We start from the raw sequence: 27,967 nt of genomic DNA on the forward strand, positions 1-27,967 counted from the left end.
AGGGAAGGAAGGAGATAGGAGAGAGAAAAAGGAAGAAGGAAAATGAATTAAGAATTTTTTAGAAAAAAATTTGACCTGCTAAACAGGTAATAAGTCACTTGGGACCAATTTTGGCAAAAATGATATATAGTTGGGACCACTCAGAAATAATCTTTAATTGGGACTAAAAACGGCAAAATACTCATAGTTGGGACTGTTCCTATCAATTTTTCCTTTTTTTTTTCTCATGAGAAGTTCTACTTATCTAAGGCGACCTAAATATTAAGTAAATTCCTCCATTTGTGTACTTTCTACATTTTTGTCAACCAAACAATTTCATTTTATCTTACTTCCTAGGGAGTTTTACTTCCCATGAATTTTTACGTCAACCAAACAACCCCTTATATTTATATGTTATTAGTTGTGATAATAGATGAAACAAATTACATATTTTCTTTATTTTATCAATCACAAGAATAATCCCAACTAATGACCATCTTTTCAGATAACTTTCTCCAATCTCAAAATAATCTCAACTATTACCCCCACCCTTCCCAAAGCAGTACCATTCTTTTTTACAAAATAATTAGGCGAAACAATTTTTTTAAAATTAAAAGAATCTATAAAGCGTGACAAAAAAACGTACTTATTGATACTCATTTCGACTGGCTTCTCACAATATGCACTTCTTAAGGGGGTTCCATTTAAAATCACCTCGAACAAGTTCTCGAAAATGCATGTATATATAGATACTTATTTTGATCGACTTCACAAAATTTGTGCCCATGAAGGATGTCTGGTTGTCATTTTAGAAGGTCAAAAGCTTTTGTTTAAGATCGTCTCAAATCATGTGCCCAAAAAATTTAAGTATTGGTACTTATTTCGATTGACTTCTTGAAATTCGTGTTTCTTTTAGCGGTGCTCGATAGTGTTCGTCATCCCAAAAATGTTGTAAAGTAAGTAAAAAAAAGTCATGTAATATCGCCTTGAAATACGTGACTCAAAAAGCGTGCAAGGAAGAACACATAAACAAGAAAAAAAAATTAAATTTTCCAACTAAAAGTATTACATTAATTTTTCAAGTGGAATAAAAATTAAATTGATATTTGTAATAGAAAAAAATTAAAATAAAAGCAAAATTTACAGAAGTATTGTGTTTAACAGCTTTTACCTTACCTAGGACTATTTGGGAAGGATGGGATAATAATTGGGAATATTTTAGAAATAATAAAATTTGGATTATTTTGAAAAGATGGTCAGTAGTTGGGAACAACCCTGTCAACTTTTCCTATATATTTTTTTTTTTATATACATTCTTATCGTCTGATTTATTTGGGACGTCAACTAACATAAAAATAGTAAAGATTGACATTGAAAGTAAAAAAAGCTGTTTTTATTAAGGATTAACTAATTTTGGTAACTCAATAAAAACCATTATGCATCTATTTTATTTTATTTTTCAAATATTTTTATTTAATTCAAAATTTATTTGAGGATAAAACATGTCAAGCCCATACTCTTTAAGATCCACTCTTATAATGTATACTTATAATAGTATAATAGTTCCGCTATTGTCATATTATACTCTTATTTGTACTATGGTTCGTAGTTCTTATAATACTATTATTGTTATATTATGCTCTTATCGTGGTATGGTTCATTTTTCTTATAGTCTTACTATTTTAATAGTAGTCCATTTTTTATTTTTAATAGGTTGTACAAATATATATATATATATATATATATATATATATATATATATATATATATATATATATATATATATATATATATATATATATATATATATAACTAGGTTGTACAACTATATGATACAAATATCTTATTTTGAAAATATTTCGAGAAATTTCTTGTGGTGTATTAAATATAATAATATTTTAAAGGGAAATTCAACATGTTAGCTCCCAACTTGTAGGTTTTCTACATGGTAGTCCTTAATTTTTTTAATATTTGGTAGCCCTGAACTTTAAGGTTTTTTTTACATGATAGCACTTTTTAATTGAATTTTGTCAAGTTGTAGTTAGTTTTGACATTAATTAATCTGGCACGCAAATCGAGACTTTTTCGACACCGAAAACGAGTATTTCTGATCATTCATAGCACAACACAAGCATCTTTTCTGGAAATGGAGAAATAGAAGCTCTAGCCAACATGGGGAGGAAAACTAGGAAAGGTATAACAATTCTTGTTCATGAGAGATCTAAATAAGTCCAACGATGCAAGTACGAAACTATAGCCAGCAAAATTCATCATAATTTTTTTTTCTTAAACTTATTTAGTTTGAGGTGAAAAGAACAAATAAATCCAGAATTCATAGATTAAACCCTAAGACAATAAAAGTAAGCAATCTACTACCTCTGTACTTTTTTAGTTGCACCATTTGGTTTGGTGGCACTATTCATCAATCAACTTTGTTAAGTTATCTCGCGTTATTATATAAGAAAAAACATAGTCAAGTGGGGTCTTGTTAGATTCGTCTCAATGCGAGGATTCCAAATATCAAATTTTTATATTTTTTACTTGCACCCAATAAGAGATATTAACGTTCAAAGAATCGTCTCGGCAAATGTGAAAAAGCAAATGGTGCAACTAAAAAAATACAGAGGTAGTATTTTCAAAATGTATTTTCTTCTCAAGTAAACAAAAGAACTATCATCAGAGGTACAAGATAGTCAAGTGTCTTCAGCACAAATTAAGAATAATTATCAGAAATTGGAAAATGTAAAAAAATGCAAAAGACAATAAGATTTAAGAATCCAGAAAAAAAAGAAGTCAACTACAATTTACAGTGTAAATCAAATTGGGCAGGAAAAAAGCACATTGATTTCAACTCAAAAGCATATTTAGCAAAATAGGAATTCATTATTGAAGATAATTGCAGTTTATTACATCTAAACATCAACTCAAACAATCATACTATATATCCCAAGAAGAACAAGGAAATTCAGGGATTTCATAAAATCATCCAATCAACAAAATATGCCCATAAAATTCATTCAATGAAACATTCCCATATCATCAAAAATAGAAAACCTCCAAAATAATATTTAGTAAAATGTAAAATCAAGCTAAAATGGGGTGAGGGAGGGAGAGGGGAGGCACGACGAGAGTGAGGGAGGAGGAGGGGAGGCACGAGGAGAGTGAGGAAGGGGGAGGGGGCTGCCGGAAAGGGGTATGCGGGGTTGCCGGCGAAGGGGAGGGGAGAGGGCTGCCGAAAAGGGGTATGCGGGGTTGCCGGCGAGGGGGAGGGGAGGGGTGGGTCTAGGGTTTGGGGGGTACGGTTGGGGTTGGGGGGTTGGGGGGTTGGGGGGTACGGTTGGGGTTGGGGGTTTAATTAGGGTTAATTAGGGCTAATTAGGGTTAATTAGGGCTAATTAGATTGACTTAGGGCTTATTAAGTTGACTTAGGGCTAATTAAGTTGACTTATGGCAAACTTGTAAATACAGGCTAACAGAGCACTAACGTCCGTTAATAGTAAGGATATCTGGTGAATTTTTTTAAAAGTTAGGGGTATCTGGTGAATTTTGAAAAAAACTGAGGTATTTGGTGAAAAAAAAATTTTATTAGGATTATTTGGTGAAATAACCATTAATTTTATTTTCGAAACCAAAAAAATGTTGAACCAAACATGCTCCAAGATCATAAGGATATATTTAGACCACAATTCAAAGACAGAGTCAGAGTGACAGAGGCCACAGCCTAAAATTTCAAATCCGAACGCCGGAAACAAGCCGCTGAAACTGCCCATCAATCATCCACAAACAGTTGACGTCAATAATCAAAACATAAGTTGGCCAGGATGCCATTGCCAGGTGCTCTAGACCCAAATCTCAGTTTCTCTCTCCTACCCAAAACTCCATTTCAGCAATCCTGGCGAATTTTACCCAGAATTCAGAGCTTAAGCAGAAATCCGCCATCCAAGTTGATGTTTGCGGTGGTGAAATGCAGCTCCAATAACCAGCAGGCAGACAGTGCTAGTGGTGGAGGCGACAACGGCAGCTTGAAGAATGCCTTATCTAATATTGTGGATAAAAGAGTGGAAGAATTGTTGGGTAAAGAAGAAAATAGGGATATGTTGGATAAGCTTAATAAGGCTTCTGAAAGAGTACAGCTTGCTAAGAAAGAACTCGTTGATATTCAAAGGCAAGAAGTTGAAGCACAAATGATGAGGAAATACATTGATGAACTCGAAGCCAAGGCATCTGAGGTCTATCTCTTTACATAATCTTTTTACTCCTCCTTTTTTATGCATGATTAATTGATGATTATTAGTGTATTAGCGAGTGAATTTACAGTGGTTGTCATCAATGACCTGTTTTAGTCAGTCGATGGTGCAACATGAGTTACTAATTGTAATTGGCATATACAGCCTACATGTTATTGGTAATGCATAATTGCATATATTGGGTTATTGATAAATAAAACTAAGGGTGTAGGAAGAGCAACTGTTGATCAGCTGATGATGCATATACGAGGTTACTCATAAAAATAACGCTCATTCAAATGTCTCAGGGGATTGCTTTTAGGATACCAGTAATTCACACTTAAAATCGTGCAGAGCTGAGATGTTGAGATGCTTAGTTTATAATACTTGCCAATTGCCATAATTGAGCTGCTACTCCTGTAAAACAGTGTTTGAGTTGGTCCTCATGGAGTCTGTAGTAAACTTGGTAACACTGTATGATTATTTAAGATTGCAGAATGCCAGAAGGAAGTATTAGAAGCAAGAGCAATGGTTGAAGAAGCAGAAAGATCTTTATCTATTAACATGGAAGAGAAGGGCGAAATCAGCCGGGAAGAAGAGAGGTGGGAATCGGTGAAAGCTGCTTCAGTTGCTGCTTTAGTAGGAACCCTCGCAGCTGCTCCGATTTATCTCACTAAGGTGACAAGCAGTACTGAGTTGTTGCTTCCATTAGGAGTCACATTTGCTAGTTGTGCATTGTTCGGTGTCACTTTCCGGTATGCAGTCAGAAGAGACTTGGATGATAGTCATCTTAAGTCAGGGGCATCTGCAGCTTTTGCTGTTGTAAAAGGTACTCATACTTGGTTGTTCTTATGTGCAATAGCAAGCCTATCATATACTAGAAATTTGATGAGATCTCAACTATTATAGCATTGAAAAAGTTAGGATATTGATTGACATGTTAGCTTGGATAAAAAGAAATTCAAGGCATTCTCAGAATTCCGTTCCTCGTATTTGTCTTTTGCCAGGTCTTGCTACAATGAGTGGAGGATCTCCTCTGGAACTGAACTCAGCAAGTTTCCAATCGCATGCTGTGGATGGGGCATTTTTTGTGCTCCAGGATCTGTTTATATTCACTTTTGCTGCTGTTAGTTTGGATTTCTGCTTTAAATCGAGGTTTATAAGTCCATTTCCTATAGAGAGAGATTAAATCTGAGGAACAAATTGAGTGAGTTGCCAATGCTTATCTGTAACAGTAATTGTTTACCGAGGTTGTTACTTGCAACAAAAGTACTAACTCTCAAGTCTCAATGATTGTATGTGAATGTTCAGAACTTCTAACTTCATGTATGCATGGTAGTATATTGCAGAAATTCATATTCATAAGTATTTGTGTTGTTTCCCAGCATGCTCAGACAGCGGACGGATCATTAATGCTATTATAACTTGCCATCAACCTGAAAAATTAAATTTTGAAAACCGATCTTTCTAGATTCCAACGCCAACTGCAAAAAGATACTAAGGTATTCACACAGTTGCGCGGTTGCACCTGTAAAATCTATCTGTAGGTCCTGATTATTAGATTCTGAAAACTAAAATTTCTGGGCACCCTGCTGTAACAAAGGCCTTGGAGTCTGAGACAGAAACCTTACTGTAATAATGAAAAAGTTATTTACAAAGGAATTAAAAAAAAAATATTAACAGAAGGGTTATCGTGGATGAAAAAGCAAGGATCCAACTTGGCAACTTGTACTCCATGCTCTATAGTTAACATAGTAAACATGTTTATTGATTGACAGCAGAAAGGTATCACAGGAGCAAACTATGAGCCAAAATCATGTAAAATGCCCGTTTTCCTACTGAATTGTGTAAGATGTTCTAGAAAACACACATGAAAGCAAATGCCAGTAAGCTGTTTTTAATAACCTAATCTCTTTGATTGTATCAGGCCTGAGGAAGTCTTGATGTACATGGCTTTAGCCCTAGCCATATTTTACTTCACTTGCTCATATTTGAGGAAGAAGCTACTGTTGTATTCGTAACTATCCATTCTTCCTTAGTGATGCGTTCCATCATCTGAACCACTGTCTTCATCCAATTGTTCCAGATCTTGGGAAGGTTTTCTAGGAATTACCCATTTTATAATCTCATCCTTCGACTGCTGCCCCAAAAGTAGCTTCTTGTTTTCTTGTCTTGACCCCTAGCATAAATGTCAGAAGTCAGAACACCGATTAAGCAATTAAAGAACTTTGGGATTGGGAATGAGAAGGCCGGCAGCTACCTCCTTGTACAGTTCCTGTAGATCCTCCGCGCCACTATGTTTCTTCACCAAACCAAGACCCTTTGCAGCCTCATTGAATAAATTGAAGCTGTCAAGATCACCACTTCTAATACTTGCTTCTAGCTGCCAAAGGAAATATCCAAGTAAACAAAGACTAGTGAAGAAGCCAAGAAAACATTCTTACTCAAGGTATCAGGAAAATGTCTTTGCACCTGTATATGAATAACACCTAGAACAATGCTTGCAATTGGCAGCCAACTCTCCTCTGGAGATATCGACAAGTTACTCCTGTTAAAATGCCAAGATAAATTGTGTACATCAAGAGCCATGGACTTTAAATTACTATGAAAATATCAGATTCAGATACAAAAACAAGTTAGCATTTTATAAAAAGAATTTAAGAAAATCTGAAATCTCGGTCCAGGGCAAAGAGAAACGCATAGAGAATCATCAGTCACCACTACTGACTACCCTCATTGCTTTGTATGTACCTAGTTTTAGGTCTGGACCAATGAACTGGATTATAATCAGTTGACTATTTGATTGACAAGTTATCTATGCTTATATATGATCAAATTAAGGAAATCAGTCTGATTTAGCATAGACCTACTTCCTTAGATATTTAGATATATTAGTGTACACAGAAAAATCCACAATAAGCATATGTTTATCTCCATAAATCCCACAGCAATTCCACATCCTTCGCTGCTTCTACAACTAGCTAAAAATCATTCCACTAACTCAACTAACCGTTTTACTGTTCATGTTAGACTGCATTGGAAGATCGGGTATAACTTTATCATACTCCATAATTCAAAAAAAAAAATGATCAAGGAACTATTTCTTACAAGTTTAATCATCAGCAACAACACAACGAAAGCAAAACTCATCGACGTTTATTAAGATAGAACAAAAATAGCTCAAACCCTAGACAAATCACAATATCTTATAAAGCAGTATTAAAGAGAAGAAAACAGGTACAAACCTGAAGTAAGGGGCCAAATATACAATAGCATACACAGCATAACGTTGTTTTCCGGTATCCATCAATGCGAAGATCCAGCTCTATCAACATCACATAATCCATCAAAATTGGTCAAATTGAAAAACAATGTAAGATTATGAATAGTATTGCACAGTATGAGCTTACCAACCAATTGAAGTATGGAATTAAACTAATAATAGTCATAATAGCAAATCTTGCATCGGTGGAGCTAATTTCGGCGTCTTCATCTTCCGACGAAGAAACGCTGGTGTCAGAAAATAACAAGGAATTCAACATACACGCGCCAATTGCAATCGCAAAAGGCGCCTCTTGCTGTAATTCTGCCCTGCATATTCCTCTTTTTCTCAGCTGCAACAGTTTCTTCTTCTGCTTCTGCAAGAATTCACAGAAATTGAGATTAAATTGGTAGGTTTTCTCTGTGTTTTCAAGTGTTCTTGAAGAGAAAAGAAAAGCATTAATGGAGATTGAAACTGCATATATATACCTGATTGAGTAAAATTGGGGCATAGTTATGAAAATGAGTGAGTTTAGGAAGAGAGGAAGGATGAAGGAAAGGAGAGGAGAGAGAAAGTGAAGGAGGAGAGAGAGTGAGATTGAGAGGGATCATTTGCTTCTAAACTTTGGAGTTGCCTAGGTTGGTCAACGTTTCTTTTTGTTTTCATAGTAGTATTTCATTTCGACCGTCGCCGGAGAATATGATTCTTACAATTATTTTATTTTCCTTCTCCCCAAAAAAACAAAAAGAGATACTTGAAAAGCATTTTTTTATATATTTTTTCTTAAAAATTTATTTCATTATTAAAGAGTCACAAGTTATTTACAATAGAAGCTAAAATTATTTAGATGTCAAAAAAAAAAAAAAAAAAAGCTAAATTTAGCAAACCACCATCGTTATTTGAAAAAGGATAGGAGTTGGCTCAAGTGGGTAGAGCGCTCCCTCTTGGCCCTTGAGGTCAGGGGTTCGATCCTTACTCACCCCCTCATTATGTTGGGGTTCAATCCTTACCAGCCAATGTGTTGGTGTTTCCTACAAGCTAGTATTAGAAATAATGGGACATAATCAACCACAATTTTAACCCACATCCGTACAGATGTAGAATACATATCAAGAACAACATTGCACAAATGAACATGAGCTAATGAATTATTATTATCAATTTTAAACAAATACCAAAAAGTTTCTCTTAATTGACATTATTGTTGAATTACTTACAATTGACCGAAACACACTCCTCAAAAACCTTTTCCCATTATTGTTTCTAAAATTATGGGTTTGCTATAAAAAAAAACTATGAAGAAGATAATAAATTGAGAAAAAGGAAAGTATGTTTGTGTTTCCTTATACTACTAAACTACTAGTTAAATTCCTAGATTTTGATTTTCTATATAGTTAAGAACTTGATGTAATTTTTAATAACACCATTACATTAACATCTAATTTTGAGGTCCTTAGCAATAAGTTCTGATACTTGTGCTCCTAACAATAAGAAAAGCAAAACTTTAAAGTCTTAATTGTGTACTCTTAAATTTTATGTTTCAACTTGGCCTTACAAAAATTAGTGAACGGTCTCACTATAGGACAATCCCAACATTATAGTTTTCCCAACAAACATAAAAAAATTGGATTCCGAAATTTGCCAAAATATAAGTATTAATCACTGGCAAATACGGACGTCCAAAAGACTGAGATATTAGAATGACATGTTTTTTATCCAACCAAATAAGGAAGGGAAAAAAGAACTGATTACACCCTTATGAACAAAAGATTTCTCCTTCATGATTCTGAAAAGCCAAAACTACTGCAATTGTTACAAAAGCCAAGTGGCAAATAATCCACAATGGTAACTCTTTCTAATTGATTTTCCAAGATCCAAAACTTCCTAGCAACGACGACGACAAGAACCTAGTATAATTCCCATCAAACGCCAGAAACCACGAGCGTCACATTCAGAACCATGCATGGCTTGTTTAGGATAAAATTAAGATACACATCAAGCTTATTCTAAGACCTATAAACATCCAATATAATGTTACTCAAACCATTGAAGAAATAATTAATAAAAATTTAATGAAAATACAAACCAATACCACCTTCACAAAAGTCTCTGAAATAGCCTATACAAACTCCTGGCAAACTGAAACTTTGCAGAATCAGTTTCCTGTAGATCCCCTTCTTAGACCAATAAATCAAGAAAAGAATTTTCGTCATCATCAATCCTTTCCCAAGAAGACAAGCAATCTGTGAAAAAACATCTCTGATGCGTACTTGTAATTCTAAGGATGGGAACCAAATCCAGAAAGGAGGACCAGCAGCTATTTCTTCTTTATATTCACCGAAACGAAGTATCAGCTTGAGTTACTCTCATAGCATTGCCAAAGTATAGGTTTGTGAGCTCAAGATCTATTACCTGAATATACACTATACTCGCACTGTACAAGAAACTAAAGTTGCCTCCCTTAAGTAACCACTTCGATCCTGTCTTCATCTTCTTCCCGAGTGGAGACTGCATTCAGCTGTTGTTGCAACTGAAATGCAAACAAGCATACACCGATGTTGGTACAAAAGGTTAGGAAAATTACATCGACCTCTCAATCACATTTTGTCAAAGTCGTCATCCCGCACTATTATTAAAACTACATCACAGCAAAAATGTGAGGGAGAAATGTGGAGCAAAAAATTGGACTTATTGACTAACACAAATTTCCCAATCACATTTTAGAATAATCAGGTTCTCCAAAATCTTCAATTGACACTAATTCCAACTAACACTAGTTTCCAATATCATCAGTGTGAAAAAGCAGCACAATACAGTATGTCAGCAACAAGTTACAGCTTAGAACAGCATACCTGACCCTGGAACTACTTGTTTGAAAGCATCAATATGCAAATATAATAGACTCTATCTACGGGGGGTGGGGGGGGGGTGGGGGGGTGGGGGGGGGTGGGGGGTGGGGGGTGGGGGGGGGTGGGGGGGGTGGGGGGGGGGGTGAGAACTGAGAAGTACAAGCTCTTTGGAAACTAAAACATGCAAACTCATGACACCAATTGCAACTGACAAAGCTACTAGAGAAGCAGTAAGTTTCTCACCTCATGCTGAGAAATGTCTCCTAAAGTTTGTCACTCAATGACCTCTACAAAACATCACCTTTTCTGCAATCTTCCCCAGAATGACCCAATGAACTATACGGCACTCACAAAACCAAATTGATGGAAGTTCTTTTCACATGAAGAACTTGTAGTGTGAAAGGTAGTAGGAGTCTAGGGGGTTCGTAATAAAGTGACAGCAAGCAGAAACTTAGAAACATGGCAACCTTTTAGCAGATGAAAATATTTCTAGTAATGAATGCTTCCTCTAATTTTTTTTAGAGGCACCACTTAACATTTGGCCACTAATCACTATTTATCAACCAACCTTGACTATTTTTCATAACATTATTAGAAAAAAACATAGTCAAGCAGAATCTTATCAATGGCAACCTTTTAGCAGACAAAAGCATTTCTAGTAAAAATACTTCCTCTGTTCTTTTTAGTTGCACCACTTTGACATTTGGCCACCATCAACCAACTTTTGAATATATTTTCTTACCACTATATAAGAAAAAAAAACATAATCGAGCAGAATATTGTTAAATTCGTGCCTAGTTTCTTAATATTAACTTTTTATAATTTTTACTTATACACAAGTTGAGATGTTAATGGTCTCGGAAGCGTGTTGGAAAACGGGAAAAAGCAAATGGTGCAACTGAAAAATATAGAGGAAGTATAATATTTTTTTTCAGCATATCATAGTTGACAACAGAGTTGAAGCATCACATAGAGTCACATTGTATTTGAAGTCTCAAACCTAGAAAAACAACATAGTAATTGTGAATCACATGGCTTCAGTCCTCATCTATACTATCTATTTCTTGTAGAGCATTAGAAATTCAAGTATAAAATACTACTAGTTAAATATTCCCCCTATCTTCGAAAAACTAATTCAAACGGTAGATTATTTGTAAGAGAGCTTACCAGACCAAATTTTTGTTTCTCAGCATTTAATTCTTCAGACAAATTAGCCATCCTGCAAACGTTCCAATCAGGAAAAAACACAACACAAGACATTTGTCAAGAAAGATGAACAAAGAGAAGGAAAAACACATTCTCAATTGTATCAACAAGCAATGAACTTGGACAGAAGTAACCCAACCTTGATTGAAGGTCTGATATCTTATTTAGAAGCAAGCGTTCCCTCTCTGAAGCACCTGTCTCAACCTGTAAACAAGCTGATATTAGAAAGTAGCAAAAAGAAGTCAAAACAAAGATGATATTGTAATTATACTTGTCAAAAATTTACCCAAACTAATATTAATGGAGGAAGTATAAGAATTTGGCGGTTATCGGTATGGTTGCATATGTTTTGAATGTCAATGTTAATTATGACTTGCTTTGGGACATGTATTTTGTACATTCATTGAGACAATTATAATATTGAACACAAATTAGAAATAGGGAGGGGATCTTAATCTCTCGCCACGTTGAGTCAACTCGAACACTTTGAGTCTTGAACAAGCACACTTCAAATCAATACCAAAAGTTACCGACTACGGGTGGCAATGAGACGAGACAACTCGTAAGCTACTCGAGAGTGTCTTGGTCAAACTCAACTTGAGTGAGCTCGAATCGAACTCGAGCTCGATCGAGATGTTAGCAAGTTGAGTTGAGTTATTCGGTACTCGACTTGAAATTTGAAAACGCAATTATCAATTACCACCAAAAGTAAAATGCTTAAATCTAACATAATTTCTACCCTAGTGGCACTGATTAGATGAGACAACTTCTGAGTTACTCGAGATCGACTCAAGGGAACTCGGCTTGGTCAGTACTCAACTTGAGTGAGCTCGGCTCAACTCGAGATCGACTCGAGAAGTTAGTGAGTCAAGTCAAGCTAACCTAAACCCTAACTCGACTCGCGTCATTGCCAACCCTATTACCGACCCAAAAAATGACCTATGCCCAAGCCCAACCCGATCAACCCCATTTGATAGTATAACAGCAAGTTATACTGCACATTAAAATTTAGTTTAAACATGACTGCAAAGCTGCATAAGTACATCCATTTTGAGGTCGAGGCAGGGGGATTGTCAACATTTCTATCGACTTACGCATCAACCTTCTTAATTGTGCCCGAAGCATACAAGTGAAACCAATGTTACTTAATTCACTATTCCCCCACAAAATGCGATCAGAAATGTTGAATTGATAATTTGATACTTAAAATTGATCCACTTTTGGGCTACTTTGCCTACTTCACAAAACTAATTAGTGAATTGCTTTCACGTACCCATTCTCATACAGTGAATCAGGTAATAGTAGCAAAGTGTTGAAACAACTGCGTAACATGCATAAGCGAAAAGGCAACAGTATGCTCTAAGAGAAAAATGCTACTTATCAATATTAGTTAATATTACGCCCAATACAGCAAGATCACACATAAATGTCAAAGGAATATTAATGACAGCAGTAGTAAAAAAAACCATGCAAGCAAATATAAAAGTAGTGAGTTACATGAGTTAGAAACTTAAACTCAGCCTAGGATCAATATTGTTGACAGGAAGTAGATAGACATAGGGTGGTCCTCATAACTTACATTTCCATTTTCTGGACTGCTAGATAGTGGCTGTGCTGAAAGCTTTCCATTTTGACAGGCTACAAGAAATTCAGAAAAGATTAACAGGACCTCGATAAGTAGCCAATACGTAATTATTATACAAAAAGCATATGGCATATTATCCACTCACCATCTACTTCAGATAATTGCAAGCTACTTAACAAGCTCGTTATCAAATCCTGATCATCAACGAGAAACAGTGAGTTTCAATCGCTTTTTATATCTATATACAAACAACTAAACTAATAACTTGTGAAATATTTTCTCTCCGAAACTACATAGTAGTTAATACCTGAGAAAAGCTGAACTTTTTTGCCAGAGTCAGCTAATCCTCCTAAAGTTTTGAATTATTTATAAAATTTTAAACAAAAAAAGGCACATATTTCCAGCTAGAGCACATTCTCAGACTTTTACTATCGTGAAAGAAATGACTGCAAATGATACTTCACAGTATTCTTCGGTAGGTTTTAATCTCTAAAACTACATGCTACTTAGAAGAGGTCATCTTTTGAGTGAAAATCTTAGCAAAATTTTCCTAGAGTTATGAATAAGTTACAAAGACCCTGATTCACACACTACTAAAGTAATAACCGCAGCAAACCATTGGCAATATTCTATAAATTTCACCAACACAATCCTTTTCGCAGAGTTTTGTTGTAAAGTAGCTTTGATCATTCTTCAATTCGATCTATTTCTTTTGAAAGGGAGAGGGAATCATTGTATCCATTGAGGGGCCAGTAGAGCTGTCGCTTTTCTTAACACTATTTTTTGTTTTCTTTTATGAAATCTTAATATCTAAAGCCCAGATATGAAGTGTATTTTAACTTGCTAACTGCTGCACTTATAAAATGCATACAACAATTATTAGTGTGATGTTATTTTCTTATTTAATGCTCGACACATCAAATTCATCAAGTTTATTTCAAACTTTTTTGAATAAAATGAGGAATGTCACCTACTGATAATCTGACTTTTTCTGAAAGCCAAAATATTATTTCCTATCTTTTTTATAAACAATATATATATATATATATATATATATATATATTATTCTGCTAATGTAGAAAATTAGTTCACTTTCTGTTTTGCCAAATCATAATGCAGCCACTTTCATTTCCGGATGCGAGAATGTAAGCATTTAGAGTGTCTTTCACTCTTTCTTTAACATAATATTACACATATCACATAAAAAAAATTAAGAGCGTACGGTATTTTATGCAATATTAGATACATATTCACACATAATTCTTTCTTTGGATTTTTTGAACATCTAGCAGGATTTCATAAGGTAAGACATGATTTACTTTCTACATATATCTTTTACATTTGTCAAACTCTGGATGAAGTTATTATTCAGTGTACGATGATTACTTAAAAAATTATAACTAATAGACTTTATGTTAAATTAAGGTAAAGTTAGTATAGAGTTCCCTAACAGTGTTTCAATAAAAAAAATACAAAGGAAGATGAACACCTCCGTTTCACAATACATGCACCATTTGCTTTTTCACGCACTCTAATGCTCTTCTTTCAACAATAATAACTTTAATTGTGTATAAGTAAAAATTATAAAAATTTGATATTTGAAATCATTGCATAGAGACGAACTTAACAAGACCCCACTTGACTATGTTTTTTCTTACATAATTTTGAGAGAAATATTGTAAAATTTGGTTGATGAATAGTACCCAAATGAGAAATGGCGCATGTATTGTGAAACGAGGAAGTATTAGCTAATTATATAAAATAAGTATGTGAAATTAAACTTGTATACAAGGTCGTAATCTATTGGTAACCACTGCTTGTATTCAAAATTTAATACAAGTAAAAGAAAGGAAAAAAGATATGGTAACTCATTCTTTACCTGCTGAATTGCAGTCTGTTGAAATAAATTTTGTAGGTGAGGCAAGAGAAGTGATGCAGAAACATTAGCACTGCTTACGTCTCTGGGTGGTAGACTGGTTACCTGACAACATTTATTACACATATTATTGCAGGTGCAACAATGCTATTAAATTGGAGAAGAGCACAGAAATCAACAGACAGGAGTCACCTTGTTTAGACAAATCTAGATCTAGGTTTCAGCTAACAAATTGCAAATTGCTATGGTGGTAAACATCAAGGAAGCTACAGTAACGGTTAACTTGACAGGACCACCTTAATAAGCTTAAGTGTTTAGACTCTTTAATATGGCAAGGGCACATTAATGTACAAGATATTCCAATGTCATCAACAATAAAAAAAATGCAATATTTACAGAATTCCATATCATTTCTTTTGTGTCAAACAGATTTCTGTATGCTAAATAAGATTGGAAAAGAAGGCATATAGTAGTTGCTAATAGAGGAATCGTGCAAGAAATTCACGCTTGACATACATATGCTGATAATAGAGCAACAGAAGAAATTCAGAGAAGGATGCTTAGGGAGATCACAAAAGATCAAGATAAAGAGATATTATGCATACTGTTTGCTTTGACTCAGAAATCCAATCGCCAACACTAGCTGACTTCCGTAAAGGAGAGCCCTGGAAAATACAGGACAAATGATCAGGCCGGCACCACAGGAGTGGCATAAACTTGGTCAATTTCCATGCAATGGATTTAACTTACCTGTGAAGATCTCCGAGACGTAGATGCTGGCATATCCTATAAAAAATGCTGTGTGTCAGTATCAAACACAATATATGACAAATTTTTCGTAATTGTAGACCCTTACCTTGACAACATCTAAACTCTCCGATGTTACGGAGAAACGGCCCTTTATTTGAACCAAACTAGCCTTCGCTTTATCTTCTAAAGAATCTCTGTATCCTAAAGCCACAATAATTTCAAATAACTTATTGTGCAACGTACAGGTACAATATAGCTCAAAATTGCCACCACACTTTTTCTAAGGAAAATATGCAAGCTTAAGAGGTATACATCACCTCCTGAAGGTTTAATCGGCGCTGACAAACTATTTGCTGAAGCTCTTGTTGGTAACATCAGCGGGCCGCTAAAGCTCGGAACCCTACGTGAGCCTCGGTTACTTTTCTCTGCTGCAGACTGATTTTCATTTTCAGGCCTGTTGATCCAAACAAATTCGCCAGAAATTCAACGTTCAAAACTTCAATTGAAACATACTTGGGAAATAGAGGAAAGATATTGGCAAGGTAAAATGCCCAAAAGTGTTGCTTGGGTATCAAGTTAATACAATTTAAATCCTCTACTGGGTTTAAAAAATGTGATATGTACAAGAAATAAGAAGCCCGCAAATAATATTCAAATTTCAGAAGGAAATTAATTTGTAAAAATCTATGCACTGGAAACAAGGGACAAGGACCTAGTGGTCATTCTTGCCATGAAATCATAGATTAAATGCCTAATCAGAGTATGCATTACACAAGGCATAAAACAAACATGATTACATGTATTATAAATCATGATAAGTGTTTGTGCTTCAACTTGAAGCACAAGTCTTAATTAGCTATCATCATCATTTTTTTCCGTTCCTCGCTTCCCTATAATTTCGGAAAGCTTTCATCAATCAGAAAAAGTGAAATATATAGCCAATGAATTAGAATCAACCTTTCAATGACACGGCCTCTTTCGGTGGATGTCTGTCCAAGCACGATTCCAGGCATCAGTGGCCCACTCTGACTTTGACGACCTTTCACTGCTTGAGAGTTGTCCTTCACTTGCGCTGTGTACATCTCACCATCAGATGCTACTATATCGAGATCCACCCCATCTTTCTCTTGAACATTTTTGCCAGGACTGCCAGAATCTAATAACTCATTTCCAGTTGTGATTTTACAGCTGGCGTCATCAACATTACCTTGTTCTCTGCAACAGCAAGGGGTCAACCATATGAAAATCTCCAGCTTAAAAGTAACTTCATTTTGCACCGTGATCAGCCTATGATTCCATCTACATATTTACATCACAGGGCCTGTAGCGAGGCTCCTCCCTCACCATGATCAGACTACAGAAGGAAATTCTTTCAGCTACAGTTAAGACGCCTGCTACTACAAAGTGTAAGAAGTAGTTACAAGTATGTATCTGGACATGGAACATGGGGCCTCCCTGATGAATTTGGAGTGTTCGACACAAAAGGACATGGTATTTACTTGATAATTTCTATAAACATACTTCCTCCATTCTTAATCAATTGCAACATCTAACTTGGGCACATTTTTTAAGGAAATGGAGAAAAGGGATGAAATTTGTATTATATGCCCATGTCATTAATCATTATGCTAAGCAAGAGAGAGAAATATCTTTTTGGGTGTCCAAATAGAGAAATGTTGCAACCAATATGAAATTCCCAAAAAAAAGGTATGTGTTGCACTTGAAAAAGAGCAGAGGAAGTAATTATTATCGAAAACTTACAACATCTAGGCATGCATGTTCAAAAAGCATTTGAAGATTAATGACATCGATACCTCACATAAGTAGCTGACAGAAAAGTTGACAATAGTATTAAAGAACAGACATGGCTATTTATTAAGTACCAGCAGATAGATATCAGTAATGTCTATTCAGCCACTTTCTTGATTTTAATAGAACTGCTAACCATTGCCTTCCCCTCTCTCCATTCCCTTCTTTCTTTCACTCATTCCCTTCCCTAGTCATCTTCTCATTCCTTCATTCCTGAAACTGAAACCTCAGACAATCTAACCATTAATAACGATCACTAGCACCAATCTGATAGTTTCCATCTAATTAATTAATAATTAGCAGATCTTCTGTAAGTTGTGGTTCTAAGCTAACCATTCATCTTCATCTCTCATCATCATCTGCCACAGTCCTCAAGACCATGCAGCCAGCAGATCATTGTAGCTTCCCCTTACTTCTACTATCAAAGCTACTGAAGATCAACATGCCTACTCGATTCCCCTTTCTATCTCTCTCTGTGATTTGTAGATCCCACAGATTGTATTTTAATGCCTACACGATTGCTTATCTGTACCTGACTTGTATCAACTTGGCACGCGGCAAATTATTACTATCTGAAGATTGCATAGATTAAATTTAAGCATCACAATATGACACTGCAGTTTTGGATGCCCGCCTATATATGAAATCAAAAGCCAATTGCCTCCCTTGGTATGTACTTTCTCCATGTCTCAAGCTTCCCCTTACTTCTACTATCAAAGCTTCCCAACTTGGATGCCCGCTTATCTGTACCTCCCTTGATCCTCAGAAATAAATTCTAAGCTTCTGATTTATAGAACCAATTGTGTAACACAGCCTTAGACTTTTAATTGTTTAACAGTAAGGAATTAATTATTGAAAATGGCACAGAAGTACTTCTCACAAATTCACACACACACACACCCCCCCCCCCCCCCCCCCGGAAGAAAAGAATAACACAACATAGTTTTCTATACACTTATAACCAATTGACATTTAAATAATCACTCTGCATGAACATATTTTAGATATCAATTTCACATCTAGAAAAGCAAATTAATCTTGTTTGAGGGGCTAGCATTCCAATCTTGAATTATTTACTTGCAGGCTATTCAATCCTTAGTACATACTACCTGCGAGCGGAACTGTTTGGGGGAATACATCTTCCTGAAAAAGATCCAGAGTCTAATGCATCCTGACAAGTAAGACAAACACATAACAAAGATAAGGATCAATTCAATATTCAGAATTTAAACATCTCATATTATTCACACCTTATTGCCAGCAGCAGATTTTACACTTTCATCGGATTCCTTAATTTCTGCCAAATCATCTTCTTCTTGCACCTAAGAGACAAACATTACAGTTCAGATTAATGGCAAAAGGCTCCAACTTAAAAGCCAAACAGTTTCAAAAGATCAGTGACGCAAGAAAATATAAGATCAGTGATGAGGGGAAGTATAAAGTGGGGAAATACGTGCAGATAAACACATATCTTATACCTGTGAGACAAATATGACAACTTAGTCTCTATTCCTGGTCTTATAATAGTCGGTTATTCTGGTCACTGGTGAATCAACCAATATTAACCATGGTGCATTACAGATACTGAGTAATGTATTACTCACCAGTGCAGCCTGTGCTTTCAAGTCCTCAACGTCAAAGTTCCAGGCACTAACACCTCTCTTGTACTCACTCTGATGCAAACGAGTACAAAACAGTTAAACCATGCTCTGGACAATATGATATGTTATTTGACATAATAAAAGAGAGTTAGAAAGAGAAATCTTTAACTTTTGTTTACCTATATCCAAAACGTTTACTTACAGTAATTTCATAACTTTTTAGATTCTAGAATAATAGATGAAGGTGCTTAAAGCCTGTAAGACTAAAATTCCAAGATAGATGCATACCTGTGATATAGCCTCTTGCTCTGCTGAAGGCATTCTCTTAAGAGCAAGTTGAGCAGCATCTTTGAGCTGTGATATTCAACAAACCAAAATGAACTCCCATAACATGTAAGAAAAGACTTAAAACAGCAGGTCGGAGAATTAACAAGCTGACCTGCAGGGCTTTCACACGATCCCATAGTGGGGGTAAGTCTGCCAGCAGTTTCTTCACCGAAAGCTCAGGCGGCTTGGCATGTTTAAAGAAAGAATGTTTAAGTAGCTTTTCTGCAGTAGGTCGCTTTGCTTGATCTTTCACCAGACACATTGCAACCATTTCTTTAAAAGACTGATAAAATGCAAGAAAACCTCCAATTAGATATTTATGTTCGAAATGATAAAAAGGGTAGTAATACTATCTGAACTATAATGAGGCCTCAATGACGATATATCGATAGATAAAGTTAAATAAAATTATGTCTATGAGAAGTACAAATCACAGCCTACTATTTGCCTCGACAACCTCTACTTCAACCAGGCATGTGAGGTGAGAGCTAGGTAGCATATTACAGTAATCAATAGGCCAAGATTTATCTTTCATAGTAAAAGAAAATCCAAAAAAACAGACCATTACAATTTACAAGGAAAGAGCCAAGAGGGAAAAAAATAAATATACATTATAGGTGGACAAAAATACCCCAAATCATATTTGTCTGATCTACTAAAACAATAGTAACACTAATGAAAAACGACATAAAGCTAAAGTTACTAATACGAAAAAATAATTAACCTTTGAAAATTTTTTGTCACGATCATAGTCAAGTCCCGGTGGAGCATTCTGTATAGTCATAAGCAGAACCTATATATGAAATTAAACAAGGAAAAGAAGTTAGAAATCCGCATCACTATTAGTTTGTATACTGTTATCAAGAAAACAAAAAAGGTAACACCTTCATGGGAGGATATTTCGAGAAGGGTGCATGACCATGAGCTAACTCTAGTGCAGTGATTCCAAATGACCAAATGTCAGCCCTGAACAAGCAAAGTACACTCAGCAACATGTTCGATACATAATCTTTTATAACGTATAGTACATTACAATTAACTCAGTTAAAATACATTGCATAATTTCGATTAGAAAGCAGTTTTGCTAGGTTGCTAAATCCTTCACGAACTGCAATCCGAAAATGCGAGTTGGTACATGTCAGTGGTATAATTATGAGCTGCTTTAACAATACTAGGCAGCAAATTGCAATTCTGTACCCATTCTCGTAAAACAGATGAGCTAATATAGGTAGAAACTAACAAGTTAATAAGGGGACAAAATCTTCCAATTTATAACGAGTCCTGGTCGTAGAATTTCTAGCAATTGGAGTATCGACTTGAGTCCTCTTGGTTGGAGCAGTCCCCTCAGAAGATTTCCAGTATAAGTGTATAACTACCATGTTTCCCTTTTGGTTTTAAGATTACAAAAGTATATATACTTGTCGTATTAATTATGAAAACGAGCAGCAGAACACTATATTCTGAAAATTTCACAACTGGCAAAGACAATTCGAATATATAATCTAAAAATAGACCTACTTGAAGTTATATCCACTCCCGGGTTGCAACACCTCAGGGGCCATCCTGAAAACAGAGTATAAATCAAATGTAGAGAAAATCAGTCACGGAAAGAATTCTTCAAACTAAAGCAATACATAGAGATAGCAAGTTGTGCAAACTGCTCCCACCAGCATGGAGTTCCAACAAATGTATTCCTTGACCGTTGTCTATCACCACTGTCAAACATGCAAGCAGAGACACCAAAATCAGCAAGCTTCACGAGCCCATTAGTATCAAGTAGGATGTTCCCAGCCTGCAAATTGTTATATCATAGCAATTACCATCAGCATGTTTGTAGATTCAACATGTGTGATGTATCATACTTTAATTTATACAGCATCAGTAAACAACCTTCACATCACGGTGGATATGTCCATGTTGATGGAGATACTCCAACGCCTTTAGAGTTTCTTTTAAGATGGAACAAATTACAGGTTCCTCAAACCCATCAGGGTAAGCTATCTTCATCAAGTGTAAGCAAGAACCCTCAGCCATAAATGGCATTACAACCCACAGGTTTCTCTCCACGACGAATGAGCAATATGCTCTGACTACATTTGGATGATCAATCAAGCTCATCATTTGTGCCTCTCTCCTAATGTCGTCCTGCATAAGAACAACATATCTGATAATTAAAGCGATAATATCACATGAAATCTACTAGCTTTTCGAAGCCTAAACAATTTTTAAAAATGTGTTGTCAGCAATACCATTGTTCCAAGGGCATTCATAATATTTCCAGTCACCAACAGATGCAAAGCTCTCCATTCAGAAAGAGGTATGGAATAGATTCTTTCTATTAAAGAAAATTTTCATTCAGCAGAAGGGACAAATTTTGATTGGAATCAAAGTTAATGAAAGAATATTCTTTCCACTTGATTCTTTACATTTTCCTGATACGACACAAAAGGCTCAAAGAGTCTCTTTGCAGGTCTAGAAAAGAATAAGACAGTGCATATCAAATCCAACAGTGAGAGCCTCGTTAGTCACATCAGGATGATGTTATATCTACGAAGGAAACTTTCATCCAAGTGAACCCTTAAAACTTGGCAGAATTTCATACAAATCTAGGGTATATGTTACAGTAAGCTCTCTTGATCAGTTCAGCTTTGTCTCTGGTTCATTATTTATTAGTGACGATGACGAGCTTAAACACAAATCAATATCACTAAACATCCTCGCGCTAAGACATCAGTGTGCATTGTACCTGTTTATCGGTGTAGCCTCTAACATGTTGAAACATACTTTTTCAGAACTAGAAGTAGTTTATTCAGTAAACCAAGTCTATAACAACATGATCATCTGTATCGATAAATTATTCCCTCCATAGTTCATCTATTCTTGTGTACCCATTTGCTCTCCAAGGTCAAAAAGTTCATCATGCATAGTGACCATCATTTTAGTAATACACTCCCCCTATTCTATAATAAATGCAACCTAAACTCCCGCACCCCCCCCCCCCGAACCACCGAAAAGATAAAATGAAATGGAGAGCTCAGTTCCAATGTTCCCACCCTTCTCACTCGCCATCTCTATCTCTCATAGTCTCATTATAGCTCTAGCAAAAACTTCCTCCCTCTCCATGCCCCAACGACAGCTCCTGCTCACTTATCGTCTTTCCCTCCCACCCTCCTCCCTGGCCCCACCTCTCTCTCCCCCTTCCGAATCACTAAAAGACAGTCGGCAGGGCCATGATGGCAGATGCATTGCCATTATTTTTCATTTACTTGAATCCGAATTCAACCATTTAGCTTCCAAGTTCAAAGTTGATCACCAAAATCTATGCACCTTGTGTCATCCATGTGAAATTTTCACCACAAACACTCCCTGATCACTCAATATAAATGCTCAATTGTCCGTAAACCCAAGTCCAGGCAGACCCAAACTAACCTAAGAAGTACTATGTATCTCAAAAAATAAGCTTAGCTTTCTATAGTCAGGAGCAAGCTGTCCTGAATTTGCGTTATTTCTTGTTGCATATAGGAGATTGAAATTCCATGGAATGATGGAAAGTTACTCAAGATATCTACCCCGCAATAGATTGAAACAACAATTGAGGTATCAAAACCAATCTTCGCAATTCCACAAAAAAACAAGATATGACAGCACAGCTTAGCCTAATGGCATAATAGTTTATTAGATGTGAATACAAAAAATTATAAGCAAACAACAGTGTACAAGAAAGCAATATGGTGTTGAGCAATATACCACTCAAAGTTTTCGTTTCATGTCAAGTACCTTGACTAAAACTTCAGAAACAGACAGCACCACTGGACATGGTCAAGTTCTGTAGGACTTAAAGCATGCAAGATCTTCATATAGCGATAGACGGCTAGGTTTAAAGCCTGGATGACTAAACAATGACACATGTCTAGAACTTGCAGCTGAATTTGAGGGACTCTATTTGAGATTGAGATCACTAGGATATTTATTTGTCAACAGGCACATTGAAAATATAGTTTGTCACAAGGCATAACATCAACTTGTGTTGATTGCTTATGCAAACCCTTGTTGCAAGGAAATAATCAAACTGATATTCCGTTCTTAGATGAGACCAAGAAAAGATAAATGGCGCCATAATGAAGACCATAATTAGACCAGGAGCCCAGGAAACTAGGCAATAACGTGTGTCCTGCACTTGCCCTAGATACTGGATAGTTCTCAATATCTCTTAGCAACTAATGCTCCATATGCTAGTTAATCACTCGTACGTCGTGTTGCACAAATGACAATATTGTTTGAAGGAGCTAAAAGGGTTTTAATACTACCCAAACCCTTTTGACACAACAATTCCGAAAGTTGTACAAGTTAAGTTGCTAGGCCATCATTTGCCATTTTCCTTAAGCCAAAAAGAAGCTCCCTAGCCATGAAGTTTGGATGAATGATAAAACTAGTCAAAGCTCAATGCACAACAGCACAACACCAAGTATGTAGCACGGGTACTACTTCTAGGTCACGAACTCGTACGCGTACCCGTACCCAATATGATATGTATCCTGTATTGGTACGCATACTCATTCCTAAAATTTTGAAATCTCGCTGTTTTCCGTCCCTGATTCTGAACCCGTACCCATATCCGTGAATCCGTCTCTATGAAACCTGGCATACTCATCCTTAGACAGTAGAGACCTAGCACTATCATTACTTCCGCCACTCAAAACCTAAAATAAGACCATGTTTGAGCAAATTACCGCACCACTCTCCTACCCCATATCTCCAATTACCTTGCCTACCCACCCACGCCCATCACATATCATACATGCCATATGGATATGCATCTTGGTAGTTGGTACCATCCTTAGAAAACACTTCCTTAATCGAGAAAATATAGTCGCATGCATCCTTTTGGATCACCTTCCCTCAAATATAATAGTTCAACTATTGTAAATAGTCGTTTGAAAGAACCATGAGTCCATGACCCATCCTTAATTATGAGTTATTGCGTAATAAGCATAATATAGTCCCACTATTCCAAAATGTCCAACTAACACAAAATGTCCAACACTTGCAGAATTCGCACCTATGTAATAATAAGAAGAAGAAATCTCATGCATGCAACCAAAGTTCACAAATGCGGGAAACATTTCACGATCTCAATTTCCAAAGGAGTAACTGCAAAACTATCGTCAACATTCTAATTAGCAGACAAACTGAATAATTGCATTATCCGCTACAATTACAATTCATAAAGCTAAAATAAGATCAACAAAACACCACAGAAAAAGCAAAACGAATCATGCAAACACCAAAATTAACAACTGAATTCACTATTAAACTATGAACTAACTAAAAACTATAAAATTCGTATCCAAATCAAAATCCCTAAAATTCAGAAATTGAAGATCAAAACAAATTCAGCAATCAAAACAAAGTAAGAAAATGAATTGCAAACTAAAATCAAAAGAACACGAACCAAATTGCTGTTGCATCGATCAAGATCCAAACATTTGATAGCAACGACCTCATTATAAGGAAGATAGATCGCTCTAAAAACAGTGGCACTTGCACCAAATCCAATTTCTTCGAGAAGATTATAATCGGTAGCGTTCACTGAATAACTCCGTATACCATTACCGGACCTCCCCATACCCTAAAACCGCTCGGAAAACCGCTCAATTCAAAACCACTAGTGGTATTCAATTAAAATAATCGAAAACAAAAATCAAAAATCAGCTTTCAAAGCTTTTTTTTTTATACTGATACTGCTGAAATGAATATCTCCAAATTAGTGTAGATTATAGGATTTGTTATTTACTAGCAGCACCACCACCTACTTTTTTTTAATTTTATTTTAATTTTATCTTTTTTGTTCCTTTTTGAGATATTTGGGTTTTTTGTTTTTGCGAGTTTTTTTGGTGGAGAGGTGTAGAATACGGACACCGTTGACTGATATTTAAGGTGATCTAAGGGCTAGGGAGGGGTTACTTTTGACGTGGCAACAAAAGAATCGTTGATTTAGTTGATAACACGTGAAGGCCGATTTTTGGGCGAGTTAGCGTGGCAGATTATTGGGTTTTTATGGTAATGTTATTTTGATTTAGAATGTAACTAGTTCTTGTCCGAATAATCGCTCGGATTACTAAGGCTCTGTTTTCCTCGCCATAAAACAATTGAATTGAATTGAACTCAATTGAACTGAATTGAATTGAACTGAAATGAAATGTGATATGTGAGAGTAAAAATATTGTCTAAAGCTGAACTAAACTGAAGTTTGAACTGAATTGAACTGAACTGAAAATAAGATGGGAGAACAGATCCTTAATCACCTGTATTTGTATTTTCAAAAATAGAAATAATATTTAGTCTTTAAATAATTTTTTCTTTTATAAAAATCAACATGAATATTGTAGTGTAGTTGGCATATTAAAAGAGATGTCATAGGTTCGAATTTTGAAACATACATTTTTATTGTTTAATGTCTCATTTGATTGTGGGGAGGAAGGGAGAGTACGTAACAGCATGGTATTTGTTTGTCTCGGTTTTAGATTTATATATAGATATAGATGTAATAAATTTAGAAAGTCTTTTTTTTGGTGATTTTAGGACCAAAAATATATGATAAAGGTGATATTTTTGTAAGTAGAGTTTGTGTGAAGTTGTAGAGTGCTTTAATGTATAGATCGCTAATGACGCGGTGTGATAAGGGAGTAAGGGTGTGTGTTTCACGCTACTATTATGCTTCAAAAGCTTGATTATTGCAACTCTTTTTTTGTTTCTTTTTTGAAGGTGAGGATTGTTGCATGTGGAAGAGAATTGTCAAAAGTTGACCTAAATTCAGATCCAACTTGAACAAAATCTGATTAAACCATTAAATCTACCAAATTAGTGTGATCGACTCGAATCCAATCAAACTCGATAAATACGGTGTAGTGTTTGGATCCTCTAGAGTTGTAAAATAACTCTACAAGATAGAGTTTGAGCAATATCAACCATTGAATAAAAAATCAATAGCTCATATATTCTCTTTACAATATCCCCTTATTTTATCTCATCAAAATTCATTTCTAAATTTTTCTCTTCCAGTAATATGAGCCCTTGATTTTAAAATGTATGACTTACATACAACTCTACTTTGTAGAGTTTCACTAAAATTTTTAAGGATCCGAACTTTACTGTATATGATGTAAATTTTGCTTTTAGTTTTGAATCCGAACCAAGTTAAACTCCACAAAAGTTAAACGAAGAACTCAAAAAGCCCACTAAAAGTTAGCATAAAAGGCACTTTAAATCTAAAAAAATGAGGTTGACTAATCCGACATTTGACATGCTTACTTGCAAGGTTTAAAATTTTTTAAATTGTTTTTTATTTAAGTGTGATTACTTCATCGCGATAGTGATAACAATCTTATAGAAATACCAGTGGACTTTTTAGTAAATGATATTACGAATATTCATATTCTAATATGTAGGGTCTATTCTTTTCGGTATAAAATAATTGAACTAATTGTAACTGAACCGAGCCAAACCAAATTGAGCTGAGCCGATCTGAACTGAATTAAATTATAACTAATAGTAGTGATAATAATTTAATATAATATTATTTAACTAATAATAAATTCATAATAATGATTCATTAATAATAAGTTATTAAATAAAATAATAATTAACCGATTATGAAAACTAGTTAATGTTCGATGGTACTATTATTTTGCCTAGTAATTCAACTATCAAAACGTGTATTTTTTTTCATTTCAACAATGACAAATATTATTGTTGTTATTATTAATAGTATTATTGTTGTCATCTATTAAAAAGTTTGTACTTTGAACAAAGACAAAAATTATTGCAATGTGTATTTCTTAGGCTTAAATTATCATTTCAATATAATTAGTCGAATCATATAGAAAAATAGTATTAGCAAAATAATAATTAGCAATATTAAAGTAATAATAATAATATAATTATTATTATATTAAAAGCAATAGTAATAGGAGTGATAATAATAATAATAATAATAATAATAATAATAATATAATAATAATAATTGTAATCATGATACTAATACTTATAATAGTAATGAGAATAGTACTAATAATAATAATGATAATGATAATAATTATCATTGTTTTATTATCAGATAATTAAATGCTTGAACTGAATTGAACTGATTGCTATTAAACTGAACTGAACTAAAAATAAGTTGGGGAAAATAGTCCCGTAGTAAGCAAGAAGTTAAAGAAATAAATCTCTTGTAGTAATTCAAAACATTATCATTTTTTTACAATTGGAGAGTGCTTAGATATGCTTCAAAATGAGAACCATCTACAATATACTTTTATAACTCATGAAAATATATTTAATTAGATGAATGGTAAGACATTTTTTAGTCTTTCTTTTTATAAATATAATAATAGTAATAATAATAATTATTATTATTATGATAATAATAATAATAATAATAATAATAATAATAATAATAATAAAGCTATAAGTATACTCCCTCTGTTTTTTTTATCTT

The 27,967-nt window shown here is 34.9% G+C and overlaps 3 protein-coding genes across 4 annotated transcripts; 1 reads left to right on the forward strand and 2 right to left on the reverse strand.

The window, feature by feature from the left end:
• Positions 1 to 3,656: 3,656 nt before the first annotated feature.
• On the forward strand, positions 3,657 to 5,589 carry LOC104892609 (hypothetical protein). Its single transcript, XM_010678589.3, has 3 exons — positions 3,657 to 4,208; positions 4,695 to 5,034; positions 5,213 to 5,589. The coding sequence occupies exons 1-3, from the start codon at positions 3,801 to 3,803 to the stop codon at positions 5,392 to 5,394; spliced, it is 930 nt and encodes a 309-aa protein (XP_010676891.1). The 5' UTR covers positions 3,657 to 3,800; the 3' UTR covers positions 5,395 to 5,589.
• A 310-nt stretch (positions 5,590 to 5,899) lies between these two features.
• LOC104892610 (hypothetical protein) lies at positions 5,900 to 8,153 on the reverse strand. The gene is made up of 6 exons (XM_010678590.4): positions 7,956 to 8,153; positions 7,616 to 7,843; positions 7,451 to 7,530; positions 6,678 to 6,753; positions 6,466 to 6,588; positions 5,900 to 6,384 (listed from the first exon to the last, which is right to left on the reverse strand). Exons 1-6 carry the CDS (start codon positions 8,076 to 8,078, stop codon positions 6,241 to 6,243), a joined length of 774 nt encoding a protein of 257 aa, XP_010676892.1. The 5' UTR covers positions 8,079 to 8,153; the 3' UTR covers positions 5,900 to 6,240.
• A 1,070-nt stretch (positions 8,154 to 9,223) lies between these two features.
• LOC104892611 (serine/threonine-protein kinase BLUS1) lies at positions 9,224 to 25,480 on the reverse strand. Of its 2 annotated transcripts, XM_010678592.4 has the most exons (23): positions 24,923 to 25,480; positions 21,361 to 21,615; positions 21,138 to 21,262; positions 20,989 to 21,033; positions 20,355 to 20,436; positions 20,195 to 20,263; positions 19,583 to 19,753; positions 19,432 to 19,497; positions 19,147 to 19,215; positions 18,793 to 18,864; positions 18,652 to 18,713; positions 16,691 to 16,948; positions 16,051 to 16,187; positions 15,840 to 15,934; positions 15,734 to 15,769; positions 15,589 to 15,648; positions 14,987 to 15,088; positions 13,253 to 13,301; positions 13,102 to 13,160; positions 11,662 to 11,726; positions 11,484 to 11,535; positions 9,880 to 9,997; positions 9,224 to 9,793 (listed from the first exon to the last, which is right to left on the reverse strand). In XM_010678592.4, exons 1-22 carry the CDS (start codon positions 25,094 to 25,096, stop codon positions 9,929 to 9,931), a joined length of 2,172 nt encoding a protein of 723 aa, XP_010676894.1. In that variant the 5' UTR covers positions 25,097 to 25,480; the 3' UTR covers positions 9,224 to 9,793; positions 9,880 to 9,928. The 2 variants fall into 2 exon arrangements, with proteins under 2 accessions (XP_010676894.1, XP_010676893.1); XM_010678591.4 differs by having other exon boundaries at positions 9,224 to 9,997; positions 24,923 to 25,479.
• Between the last annotated feature and the right edge of the window lie 2,487 nt (positions 25,481 to 27,967).

The sequence above is a fragment of the Beta vulgaris genome, chromosome 5 (genome assembly GCF_026745355.1).
Source record: "Beta vulgaris subsp. vulgaris cultivar EL10 chromosome 5, EL10.2, whole genome shotgun sequence".
Taxonomy (NCBI): Eukaryota; Viridiplantae; Streptophyta; class Magnoliopsida; order Caryophyllales; family Amaranthaceae; genus Beta; species Beta vulgaris.